At 38.5% G+C, this 13,219-nt stretch overlaps 2 protein-coding genes and 1 long non-coding RNA gene across 5 annotated transcripts in view; 1 reads left to right on the top strand and 2 right to left on the bottom strand.

Moving 5' to 3' along the window:
- The window catches only part of adcy7 (adenylate cyclase 7), a 61,460-nt gene extending 58,876 nt beyond the window's left edge, over positions 1-2,584 (bottom strand). For 2 of the 3 annotated variants that reach the window (XM_015049163.1, XM_015049165.1), the window contains exon 1: positions 2,425-2,584. The gene's annotated coding sequence lies outside the window, so the exon portion shown is untranslated. The remainder of the gene's footprint in view (positions 1-2,424) is intronic. The other variant, XM_015049166.1, reaches the window with a different exon arrangement.
- A 2,502-nt stretch (positions 2,585-5,086) lies between these two features.
- Positions 5,087-13,219, bottom strand: part of tent4b (terminal nucleotidyltransferase 4B) — a 25,716-nt gene continuing 17,583 nt past the window's right edge. The window contains exons 2-12 of the mRNA XM_015049156.1: positions 13,044-13,167; positions 10,537-10,583; positions 8,798-8,918; positions 8,476-8,583; positions 8,167-8,295; positions 7,853-8,063; positions 7,647-7,773; positions 7,402-7,505; positions 7,118-7,314; positions 6,714-6,860; positions 5,087-5,483 (exon numbers count right to left, since the gene is read on the bottom strand). Of these exons, the coding sequence (XP_014904642.1) occupies positions 5,325-5,483; positions 6,714-6,860; positions 7,118-7,314; positions 7,402-7,505; positions 7,647-7,773; positions 7,853-8,063; positions 8,167-8,295; positions 8,476-8,583; positions 8,798-8,918; positions 10,537-10,583; positions 13,044-13,167 (1,474 nt within the window). The 3' untranslated portion in view covers positions 5,087-5,324. The remainder of the gene's footprint in view (positions 5,484-6,713; positions 6,861-7,117; positions 7,315-7,401; positions 7,506-7,646; positions 7,774-7,852; positions 8,064-8,166; positions 8,296-8,475; positions 8,584-8,797; positions 8,919-10,536; positions 10,584-13,043; positions 13,168-13,219) is intronic.
- Positions 5,552-13,219, top strand: part of LOC106957715 (uncharacterized) — a 15,703-nt gene continuing 8,035 nt past the window's right edge. The window contains exons 1-2 of the long non-coding RNA XR_001427009.1: positions 5,552-5,564; positions 11,318-11,324. This is a non-coding gene — a long non-coding RNA (uncharacterized LOC106957715). The remainder of the gene's footprint in view (positions 5,565-11,317; positions 11,325-13,219) is intronic.

Below are 13,219 nucleotides of genomic sequence, written 5' to 3'. Positions count from 1 at the left end.
TTTAGCCAGGAGACGAACACTTCCAGAGAAAGTGCTTTATTGTAAAAATAAGATTAGAATCAAATCTTTTACACTATGAATCGTTTCCTACTTTAATGTTTAGCGGGAAGGATTTCTACCTATGCAGTTACCTGGTTTCCTTAGATGTCAAGCTTTTTTACTGACTGATATTAAAAACAGAAAATGTATTGTTCTATAACCAGGTTCAAACTAAAACATGTAAATAAATTTGAATCTTTCGAAAGGATAGGATTAAAACGACCATTTCTGTTTATAAATTTAATCTGGTTGTTTGGGAAAGTGGTTTGGGATGTCATTTGTTGTGAATCGCTGATGTATAAATAAACTAAGTTGATAGTGTCCCTTAGCTTGCCTGCATTATTTATCCTCCTCTTGACAACTGGTTCCATATAAAAGGAGTTGGCAACTCCAGTTCTTGAGTGTCACCGTCCTGCAACTTTGGATGCATCCCTGCTCCAACACGCCTGAATCAAAAAGCTGAAATACATTCTTGAAATGTCAGCAGGTTTGGCAAAGGCCTTTTCATTAACCATTGATTTGAATCAGGTGTGTTGGAGCAGGGACACATCCAAAAAGTTGCAGCTGCAGAATCCTGCTCAATAAGCTAACTCCAGTCGTCAAGGGCTGGTGTCCTGCAACTTCTAGAATCAGGGGTGTCAAACTCCAGTCCTCAAGGGCCGCTGTCCTGCAGTGTTTAGATGTGCCACAGGTAAAACACAATGGAATGAAATGGCTTAATTACCTCCTCCCTGTGTAGATCGGTTCTCCTGAGCCTTGCTAATGACCTAATTATTCTTTTCAGGTGTGGTGCAGCAGAGGCACATCTAAAAGTTGCAGGACATCGGCCCTTGCGGACTGGAGTTTGACACCCCTGATAGATGTTTCTTTGTTTCAACACACCTGGCTCCAATATTAGCTCATTAGCAGAGCAATGCGAGTTTGTGTGCATGCTAGTGAGGTTGTTTTGCCATTTAATTCAAGTGTGTAGGACAAAAGACACATCTAAAAGTTGCAGCGCTCTGGCCATCGACAACTGCAATTTGAGACATGGTTGATGGTCTATCTTGCACATGCAGTGTTCATAAAATCAGGTATTAATGCTGCCTTGTTTTTAACCACACTTTTTTCCTTTCACTCAACATGCTTGGATACAGCCCTCTGATGAGATGGTTTCTTCTAAAATTATACTTTGTGGTTTTTGTGATTATGCTTTACACCGAAAGCAAATTTCTCAGATAATTTGAATATTGCATAGACTGTTGGACATAACTTTTTAAAATAGAAGTGTTATGTTATGCTCATAATGACTTACACAATTAAGGGGAAGACTGTATAGCAATCTTTTTATACATCAGAATATTAAAGGAAAGTTCAGTGGAAGTAAAGTGTTTTCCAGAGTCATGGGTTAATTTATTCAATTAATGCAGTAATTCATGCAGGTAAAAAAAAAAGTCAATTGGTTTGCCAGATTTAATCTTCCAAATGTGTAGGATAAAATCTGTAGGCTATAGTAAATGAAAACACCTTGAAATCGATAACTCTTTGAAATACATCTATATGAATTTAGTTTTAATTAAATTCCTATTACAAAATTTATCATCGATGAAATTTTAAGTGATTGAAACGCACGGAGGTGACATTTTAAACTTTTTCATCAGGAATTTTATCAGAGATGCAAAGGAAAATGAAGGAATCGTTGTAAACCAGCCTCTTACACGTCAGTAGCAGTTCTACATATTTGCAACGAGGAAAAGAGCCGCTGTCTTACGCTGAAAATATTTTTGTAAGTTTAGCTCTAGAAGGTACTTAAGGTCCCTATCGCAAAAGAAAACGGGAGATAACGACATGAAGACGTCAAGATTTCACTGCTTTGTTTATACCAAGTCCATCCCAGAAGAAAGATGCTCGTTTGGTACGGAAACACCTCACAGTTAGCGAGAGAAGGTGCATACTTTCACGTCTGCTTTGCTCAACAGTCATGAGAATACCGTTTTAACCAGAGAAGAGATAAAAGCTAGATAAAATGGGGTAAACGCAGATAAAAGGTTTCTGATACTGTATTCAGATACCGCGCGTCATCAAACACACGTTTCCACATTTTAACCCGCAACTCGTGTTCAAGTTCATTGAAAGCGACAATCTCGTTGGCACGCGTGTTTTCAAACACCGGTTGAACTTCTGGCTTAGTCAAACAGCAAATTGCAAAAGCACGTTGTGAAACCCAAAGAAAAGCAAAAACGTTTTCATTTCTAAAACGGTCAAATCTATACAACGTCCTGTCAGCAGTGAGGAACTAAAAATCAAACTCTCCCTCAGCGGTGGGACAAAAAGCATTCATCATATGAGGTCTCACTTGGAGAAATAATAGTTCTTAATTTATTTACTTCGAGTTCAGGGTCTTACCTGCGCGGCTCAACAGCGTCCGGGGGGATAAATCTACATTACTGTCCACTGGAGATACAGACTGAGCGCGTAATGTTATGGTCCCCGTGCTCCTCCTCATCAGGCACTGCGCGCGCTCGCTCATCACCGCAACGTCGCTCCTCCTCCACTCCATCACTGTCACCGACACCCACGCGCATGCCCGAGTGCGCCATTTACCACGGCCAGTGGCGGTCCTTAAAAGAATGCGGCCCAATTATTAGACTATAGTGGAAATAAAAACAACTTAAGAACAGGTTTCACTGATTAAAACTGTGCTTTAATTAAAAATTTATAATTTTTTTAAGTGGAGTTTTATCAGTGGAATAACTTAGTCATGGTAGTTTTCACTCTGGTCTAAAAATTAGGTAGTCATGTCAAAATAGGAGTAAAAATTAATTTGCCCCAGTACTAAAATGAAAATGTGCTAATTTTAAAATGGTGTAAATAAAATCTGCTTATCCACTGAGATGATGCTCAGGTGGGCTGATATGTCTGGTTATTGTGAAACCCTCAATAGGTCATCAGTCTATCACAGAGGCATACAGAATAAAGCAATAAGTTAAAAAAAAAAAAAAAAAAACCTGGTTGGGCCCAATTGACAAGTCCAACCAGTCATCCTGAACGGTGAGTCATATCGTCTGCATCGCCACTGATGGCGCTCGTTTTCATATCATACATCACAAAAAGTCAGAGGTAAAGAAAAAACACACATTGTAATGGTAATGTTTTTTATTGCATGAATTGTAATAGCTGCAGAAGAACAACCTTTTTTTTAGATGAGTTCAGTTGGGTTCAAAGCCTTTCTGAAGTGAAAAGTGAGGTGGAGAGGGGACATTCAGATGGCACATCAAATCTGGTTCACATCTCTCTTCATCTGTCCATCAGAAGCCCTGCTGCGCTTCTATACTGCATTTTAACCACAACTGTAACCCTGGTTGGTGAGGAGGGGTGGAACTGTCTTTTATCCTTTTAACACAAATTCTAATGGGCAGTAAGGAGACTTGAATGTGCTTTTGTTTGTTTAGGCATGCAAAATAAAAGAGAATAAAAGGTGATGCTTATTGCTGGTTATTTTAAATTTAAGGGTCATTTCAGGATGAGAATAAGAGGCTGAGCTGTGCTTTGGTGTGTCACTCCCTCCAAGCAAGTACTCAGCTTAAAAGGGGAGTTTGTGTGTGCAGCTGCCCATTCAGTGGGGATATGAGCATTTAAAGAACCAATAACAAAAAGTGACAGTTAAATAAACTACTCAAATGCAGTATACAAGCCCAAAGTGTATAGATTAAGACAGAGCTATAACTCCATCTACAGGTTAATTGTTGTACTGCAGCAGCAGAACAGAAGGATTTGACATTTTGTAAAGTGTTTGCAGCCATGACATTTTAGAAATTTGGACAACAAAAATCAACAAACAAAAGGCAAAAAAGCTCCCTTTTTAGTCTAGATAGACCAGCCACGAATTAAAAGACATTTCTCAATATATGACCTACAAAATGGTCTCTTCAATTATCAAAAGAAACTTGGTCACTCAACAGTCAGTGAAATAAAAAAAAAAAAAAAAAAAGTCTAGCAGAAACAATAAAAGGTGATATTTTACTTTACCTGAATGCTTGTTCCTACCCCACCCCACCTTCCCATGACATATTCTATTTCAAATATAGGACTTGAAGATATGGGCTCTAATGTTAATAATACATTTATACATTTATCCATACTATGTTCATGTAATTAATAAAAAAATAAATACATTTAACGAATACAAACGATTCTGTAATAGGTAGATTACCAAATAAACTGATTATCCCCACCCCCCCATAGTTTAACTGTTGACACATTTCAAGTTTAGGATTTTTCATAAAACCATTATCACCACAAATATATATTTAAATCTGCAGTTTTAAAGCCTTTACACTGGTGTGGTAGTGCTACTGAGCTTGATGCGACAGAGCTCCGTTCCGTCATCTAGGGAGACGTAGTCTAAGCTCTGGCTCTCTCAAGGCTAAATATTAACACAGTAGCACAATCATAGACGGGGACCAGGAGTAAAAGTGGATGCTGATGATTTCCGTTGGCAATGGGATCCAAACCACCTGTTGGCTTTAGCCAAACAGGAACGGGAATAAGATGTGCATGTCTGTGACTTCAATCAGGAAATCTTGTAAAAACATCGTATGAAACTTGTGTTAACAGTTTGTTTTTGTTTTTTTTTTTTGTTCTTTTTTTGCATATGCTTGTTTTTTGTACAAATTTTTGTACAATCTGTTTGGACATAACAAAACAGATTAATCCAACAGTAGAATCAACCAACAGAAAAAATCTCATGCATAAGTTATTTCCCACTCTTACTGATTGATTTGTAAGTGAACAGCTTTAAAAGAAAATCTGTGTATGTTTGTTTTTCAGCATTATATTTTTGTACATTTTGCAATTTCTACTTTTTTTGTTTTAAACGTTTTTGCACAATAGTTTTGATCCTTTTTTTTCTTTTTTTTTTTTCCAGCCGGCAGTTCCAGATGTTGCTCCAGAGGAGATTCCAGACATCCAACCTGTTCGATCCTCGACAGAAGGAGGCACAAGAGGCTGGCTGTGGGAAGGAATAACTACTTCGTAAAAGCTGCTGGAAAGCAGATGAATGTCTGTGATTCAGTTCAGCTCCAAGAAATTAAATCTATGGTCAATAACACTTTTTTTTTTCCTATTTCTGCTAGAAAATACCTGCCACCATAAAAAATGGGTGACCGATTCTGCAGAAGTTTTCAAATTAACAACTTCCCCCATCTGGCAGCAGAAGTGGGATAGGATAGTCAGTTGCAGACGGGGATGTGGGTGGGGGGAAGGGAGATGGTTGTCGGTGACAACACGGATGAGCAGACAAACCCCTATCTGCAAAGATCTTCTTGTGTAGAGTCTCGTATGTTTTTCCTCTTCTTGCTGTTCCCCTGGTGGTGTGGCTTGTTGCTCTGATGACTTTTGGAGCTGAAGGACGAGTTCTGCTGGCCGTGGTGGCCGCTCTTGTTGTTGGAACGAGACATCCTGGCCTGGAAAAGTCACATAAGACCACAAAGCAACAATCAGATGTCGAAGCAGGACAGGACAGTGGTTTCAAACTCACTCACTGAGTTTGTCCTTGACCCCCAAGGACAAACTGTTAATGGGGAGAGTTTGACTTTAGCACAACTAAAGACAAACTCTTACAACCTTCAAATTTGTTCCTGGTTCAACACATCTGAAACAAATGGCTGAATGATATACTATTTTATCTCCATGCAGTCAAGTTCTTCACTGTCTGGTTAATGACCTGCTTATTTGATTGAGGTGTGTGAAAAATTGGTCTCAGAAATTCAACGGTTAAACCAGAGTTGTATCATAGTCTGGGGACACTAAAGGGCTTCTTGATCAGATGTCACTATGTTTTTGTTTTTTTTTAATGTTTTTGATTCAGCTTTGCCATGTGACTCATTTTGTATTGGGTAAAAAATTAGCCAATCAGAAATTGTTGCTAGGCAGAATGTGTCTACTCTAGTGTAATCTGCTTCCTTGTCTGAATACCTTCATTCTTAAACTAAATAACAGTAAAAATGCATAAATGTTCTAAGCCAGTCATATTCTGATTTATAGTCAGCTGGTTCTCAGATTTTTTTTTTTTAGCTGACCGTTTGGCAGTTTTCACAGCTGACAGCCAGAAATTGTAAAACAGTGGGAGTACCGGAAATGCCATCAGGGGACAATTTTCCCATTCACTAGATGAGTAAATCCTAAAAATGTTCAGGTAACGCAATGACTGAAAAGACATTGAGAGGCTTAGATAACTAGCTACAGCTGCAAAGAATGGTAGACACAGAAAGCAACAATCACAACGTCACTGTAGACGTGGGTAGAAAATTAACATATCAATATGGATTGGGTTTTACGTGAGCATCTAAGGTGAGTAAAAAGTCCACCTGTGTTGTTTTTTTTTTGTTTTTTGTAGCTGCTGAGCTATAGAAACGTACCCTCACTGCTATGCAACCCAACTGCTTAAGATACCTTAAAACAAAAGTAATCAGTGGAAGGATATACCCTAGGGCATACCTAAAGATACGGTTTCATACCACTAATTCACTCGCTAAATCAGTGTCTTAAATAATTTTCCAAAAGGTCAAAAATAGGAACTCTAAAAAATAAAAAACACTATTATTCAAGAAAAAAACTCCCAAAAATCTAAACAAAGAAATATGGAACTATTCCTCTTGAACCCTTTAATAACAGAAAATTGAGACTAAGCATACCTTTCCTCCTTTGTTGCTTGCAGGTGGAGTGCTGGTAGAGTGGTTCTGTATGCGGTGATTACTGACCACTGTAGACTTTTCTCTATGTGTGCTAGCATTTCGGACAGGCTGTTGCTTGACTGTCTTGCATGGAGTACCATCCGAATCCTAAAGGAAACCACCAACAACACAAATCTACATGAAGCATTTCCTTCTTACCGACCTCTTTAGCTTTTTTTTTATTTATTTATTTATTTTTTTGTCAAAGTCGTTCAGATCCACAATTTTAGATTGGCCCATTTCATCTGGATAGCTTTTGCCTCTAATAAATGAAATTATCATTTTAAATCTGTATTTTATATTTAATCAAGTTATCTTTGCTCATTCTTTTGGTTATATGATATTTAAGTGTGATGGAAACTGACCCCATCGCTGGAGGATGTGGAAGACGGCGACAGCGGGGACGAGGAAGGAGACGAGCCCAGAGACGGGAGTGGAGAAGAAGTGTTGGAAGAGGACTTGCTGTGAGGAGCAGAAGGAAGAACCACAACATCTTCGTCGTCCGGGAAGTTGTTGTTACACTCGTCAAGCTGTTTGGACTCAAGTAGTTTGACGTCATTTCCTATAGGAAACGAGAGGGATGCGTTGTAGCTGCAGCTCGTATCAATGGAGTGATATAATCTTTGTTACAAGTACAACTAATACATACTGTTGAGAGAGCGATCATTCTGAGACTGGCTGTCCCAGTTCTTTCGGATCCATTCCCTATACTCATCCACCTCCTGAGTCACTCGGATTATCCGACCAAGTATACTGAGGTTAGGAACAGTGAGAAAAACAGTTAATTTCCAAATACAGACTCTTTAAATTAGGACTGCTAATGAAAACAGCTTCTAAGAATACTTAGGAGTATTCTGTAGTGCATGAGTAGCATGTTTGTGGTTAGCACTTTACCTCTCATTCTCATTGTTGGGGTAGTACTTGGCAATGGGTGACACAGCATGGCCAAGGACAACATAGGCATAATCAAACGCCTGCTTCACCTTCATGGCACCATATGAGCTCCGGCCAACATCATTGTCTATTGATAGCAAGACGGAGGCAACATGTCAATTAGGTAATTCCGACCTCCTTCCGTTTCTGTTGTTTCCTGTTCCTACCTGGCTGCAGAGGATCCTCAATGTAGAGCATAGAGGGCCTGTATCCATCCATCATGTTTTTCTGAACCTCATCTTTGGCAACATAGCAACCACCGTCTGTTATCCTGATGCCTGTCTTCAGGTAGTTGAAGTTGCGACCGTAGAGCTCAAAGAATTCAATTAGCAGAACACCGATGTTTATGTTGGGGCTGGAAACGTCCCTGTTATGAAGCTGGACAAAAAAGCAAAAGCAGGTGAATCGGTGAATATTCAGAGAGAGTAAAGAGAGGATTAGGAACATGGGGAATGAAAATCCCTAGATTTGCAAAACAAACCTGCAGGAAGCTAACAGCCATGAGGAAGAGACTGTAGGAACCAATTCCACCAGTAAAAACCTCATTGAGGTCTCTCTGAAGTAGAAACTGCTTCAGCACAAGGACTAGGTAAGGCAGGACAGGATATTTCTGCAGGTGAAAAAATGGACAAAGAAACCAAAAGACAGAATAATTTTAAACTCCTACTATGTCTCCTGTGATAAAAGTGATAAAAATCCTGCCAGTGTCTCCACAGGTGATTAAAAGTTGCATCAGTGAATCCAGGAGCCGTGTTACAGCTGAGCAAAGGGCCTTCGCTGCAGATCTTACCTCCTTAAATTCCTTGATGAGCCGAGCAGCTTTAACACCTCCATTCACGTTGAAACTGATGTCCACTTTGACCTCAGTAAAGGAATCAGTAAGTTTGATGATGGGAACCTAAAACACAGACCAAAAAAATAACTCACGATGAAAGACAGTGGAAAAATATTTACTTTAGATCTAGATTAAGGTGAATCATGAAAACGCAAGTAGAATTGGAACCCATTCAAAAAAAGTAAAGCAAAACACGCCAGATATTTGTCAGAAAAAGTATCATGCAGACTACAAGATCACACTGTTTTTTTTTTTTTTTTGAGGAGTGAAATGTTACCGTCGCTTTATCCAAAACTTTGATGGAGTTCTCATCTGCAACATTGTTTTTTCGCAGCTCATCCTCCAGAGTCCAGAGAGGCAGTGTGTCCCACTTCCCAAAAACCACCAGATCAATGTCACTGTAGGGAAAGAAAGAGTGAAGCTTATGTTTAGTCTAAGAAACAGAAGATATAAAAGACCATAACATAGTCTTCTCTGATACTCCAGGTACACTGATCAGGTCATTCCTGATTAACACTGATTTATGCTTTGTTTTTGAGGTCTCTCCTGCATATTCAAACTTCAAGTGAGTCTGATCTTTTATGTCAAGGAATGAAATAAATACACTAAATGATCTCTGATGGAGGGAAATCCAATAGTAAACAAAGGAATCGTAAGATTAATCCATTTAAGCTTTATCTGATTTGCCATTTAAAAAGCACATTAAAATACATGCAGCTCATTAATGAGTATACAGACTGGAAACAGTGGGAGAATTTAGTTATGTATTTAATGAACCTTCAGTTCACCGATCAGAGCCAAACATGGGAAAAGCATTTTCCATGTCTGATTATGATCTTTGACTGATGGACTGGTCCTGAAACTCTTAAAAAACAACAACAAACTGAGAACCCTCTCTGCTATGAAGAAATTAAGGTAAAAAATAAAACTCATTATATAATGTCGCACCTTTTAATAGATTTATCAAGTATACATATTCCTCAATTTGCTTCTGCCTGACACTTTAAATATCTCCTGCAAACTACAGTTGTCATGAGCGAAGCTTTGGTTCCCCCTTGTGGAGAAAATGTGCAACTTTCTTCTGTAGCTACAAGTGAAATCTGTCAGCATCTGCAAAATTAAAAGCAAAACTGTTTGTCAAAGCTGTGATTCTTAACACACCTAGCCAGGATAAATAAGAGCCAAATGAAAGATATGTTTCAATAAAAGTAATAAATGATGTGTACTTTGATACCATTAAATAAACACGCAAAATATTGAAGAACAAAATTGATTAATCCTACTACATAATTATCCAGTAAACTGCCACGGATCCACAAATTCCACATGAATAACTGTGGATGAAGGGGGGAGTGATTACTGTCTTCAAGTAGTCTCTTACCAGCAGAGGCCACTCTAGGAATAACTTTTTTTTTTTTAAAAAATCAGAAACAGTAGCAGATTGATAGATAATGGCAGTAGAAAATTGTAGTATATTTTTATCAAGTTATTCTAGGTAAGTATGAAATAAATATTTTTAAACTAAACCTATGTGTTCATTTGACATGTTCCATCACCAGAATCTTCCCTAACCTTTGAGCAAATGCCCCAACACCCAGCTTTCCCCTTGCTTGCAGAAGTGCAAGACATTGAGATTATGCACTCATCAAAATGGTCAGCAAGAGACATTTGATGAATGCATGTGTCTTCAGAGATTTATCAGGCTGTGGTCAAGTCAGGAGCAGCTGACTTAACCAAATTTTGCTCAGTAAATGGAAAAAAAAGAGGAAGGCCACGGAACTGATGCAGACGTAAACGAATGAGGAAAAAATAAGATGCATTCTGAGAACAATCTTTCTACTTTTAAAGTACGGCGCAGCTATCAACTTCAGCTCGCATTCTCATTATAGCCTCTAACCCTGTTATTACAGAAGTTAATTCTTTGAGACGCAAAACTGATTTGGTTATAAGTCAACAACAAGTCTCAGCTTGGAAAGGTCTGTGAGAAGAATTTGCATAAATTTGACTCTAGCTTACCTTGTCGGCAAGTAAAGGCCAGTGCTGAAACTCCCAAACACTTGGACCTAAAGAAAAAGAAAAAATTACTTTCTATGTAGACAACATATGTTTTTAATAACAAATTTCACATAAAATACTGTTTGATATACTTTTTTTTACATTTTCTGTTAGGTCTTTCTAATAAGCTAAGATATGACAAGAATTTAAACTAAACAACCCACTAATCTCTTAATGTGTAAGCTACTGGGAGGACAGAAATATTATTGTTTCCTTTGAAACACCCATGTCGCAGTGCACAAATAGACCTAAGCCTTGACCCTGCTCCCCTAAACCTCCTCTCCACATCACCACATACAAACACACGCTAGTAAACAGCTCAGTCACATGTAAAGATCCTAAGCTGACTGTGAATGAAACCGAGTCCAGCAGGCTTCCATGAACTGTGACGTAACTGCGCATGGTGACAAAGGTTAGCCGTGTTGTGTCTCGTCTCTAACCGACGGTCATTCAGTTCCAGGTCTAAGGCAACCTTTTTCAACCCGGATGCAATGCATCAGAGCGTAGTGAACACAACAACTCAGATATCATCTTTCACCAACAACAACTGCTTTCATATTTTGCCACTTCCATCCAGTTTTAGGTAAGAAGAGGTTTAACATAATCAATATTTATTCCAAGAATGTAGTAGGAAAAAAAAAAAAGTCTGTATGGCTTGCACTATTCCCCATTTTTGATTCCAAAACTTCTGCCTGACTACAAAAATGCTAATAAACATGTTGAAATTCAGTTAGAATGGAAGTTTGTTTGTGCTGCATGATTTTCTGCATTGGTCTAACTTGTAAAATTCCTGCAAGATTTTTGCTTTGCGTTTCTGTCATATGACCAGGTTACGAATTCAAACATGGATATGTAACAAACAGAACCAGAACCAGCTGCCTTCCTGTCTCAGTGACTTTTTGGTTTGAACAATAAGTTGTTGTGCTGAGATCTCCCCATCAGCCAAGTCAAGAAATGGAAATGTGGAAACGGATCACCTGAAATCATTAAGCTGGTCCTGTGAATGAGGCAGCAGACATTTCTGGGCCTCTTTTTCTGTTTCTGCTGGGCAGCTTCTGGTTTGTGAAGCCAATGGTTCTGAAACTTTGAATTTTTTACTTTTTATCTCTCCTCTCAAATTAGCCCTTAAAAGTAAAGCTTCTTAAACCCCAAAACTTTTTAATAAAAGTTTTACTAGTTTAATTAATCAGCTTAGAATATATTTCAAATGTTCAATTTCTTGTTTTAAAACTTCACGTCTTAGTCACAATACAATGGCACAGTTTTTGTTCTCTTCATGATGCATTTTATTTTATTTTATTTTATTTTTTTTGCGACTTGCGCGAGACTACGGTAATCTTTCAGGCAAATTTCTAATGGACGGATTGAGAGGGGGGTGGGCATTTATCACATCGATTATTATTCATTGTGATAAAATTTCTTATAAGAATTTGACTTGTTACCACAATAAATTCCAATTAATGATGTTTTAATTATTAAAAAATAAACTAAGACAGTTTGCATTGTTAATTTTGCAATGTTTCTCCATTGTTTGTTCAATAAAAGAGCATCAATAAACACAAATCATTTTAAATGCTTTAAATGTTTGCATTTTACTGACACAAATCACTTCTTTTGTGACTGGTGTCCTAAATTATTATAAATAGGTGCCCTTTAGTAGCATTATTTGTGCTTGTGGGGCTTTGATTGCTGTGTCACGCAGTCACAGCCATACAATTACCAAAAGAAATAATCAATAGTTCTTATCACCACTGTTATCGTTATCACAACAGTATCACAAAATATCCTCATAAAACTTTAAGTCCATATTGCCCACCCCTAATTTGCGCTGGTAGACCTAACGTATCTTATCATTGCTAAACCACACTCAGCGGTTTAATGCAGTCGGTTTGCAAAGTGAATAGCAGACATGTTTGTAAGCAAGTTAATTCTTTAACTTTCGGTGTCCTCATGGACTTATTGGATAACATGTTAGCGTTTTCTGGGTGACGGTTATGAGTTAAGCAAGCACTGTGAAAACTGGACGGCCACACTGCCCCTGCTCCCAGCGGCAAGAAATCAACATAGATAAAAAGCTGTCCAAGACTGGAAGAGTACTGCGCTTCCTATTTTAGGCCCACAGCAGACACACTTAGAAACCCGCTGCTCTATCAGCAAGATCAAAGTCAGTAAATGCAATAATGCCTGAGGTGGTACTGATAGCTTGAGCCAAACAGAACTGTGGCGCAGAGAGATAAAGAGTCGGAGGACATTTGTTGCTAGTGGCCTGATAGCACATTCAACCTGACAGCACTGTAGGCTGCTGTAATTGAGAGCTGTGTTGTCAACTTGTGCAGCCTGGGCAATGTACGCAACTGTATCAGCGCTAATAAGTTACCAATGATTCAAACTGTTCACTTTATTCCTTTGATGCAAGCAGGGGAGGGCGATTGCTGCATTAAAAAAAAAGAAAAAAAAGGGAGGTTTACCTCAGCACTGGGCCAAAGGTTCTTGATGACTCCCTTTATTCTGTCCACAACCTCTAATCTCATCTTTTCCTCCTCTGGCCGTGGGGAGATGTACTCGTAGAAATCCTTGATTTCCTCGTGCAAGCTGCAAAACACACAGAGGAAAGGGAAGCACACTTTGAAATGAAATGAAATGA

Source organism: Poecilia latipinna, unplaced genomic scaffold, assembly GCF_001443285.1.
Source record: "Poecilia latipinna isolate Pla-1442-1.1 unplaced genomic scaffold, P_latipinna-1.0 Scaffold929, whole genome shotgun sequence".
Classification (NCBI taxonomy): Eukaryota; Metazoa; Chordata; class Actinopteri; order Cyprinodontiformes; family Poeciliidae; genus Poecilia; species Poecilia latipinna.
The sequence above is the reverse complement of the archived record's forward strand: the minus strand, read 5'-3'. Positions and strand labels throughout refer to the sequence as shown.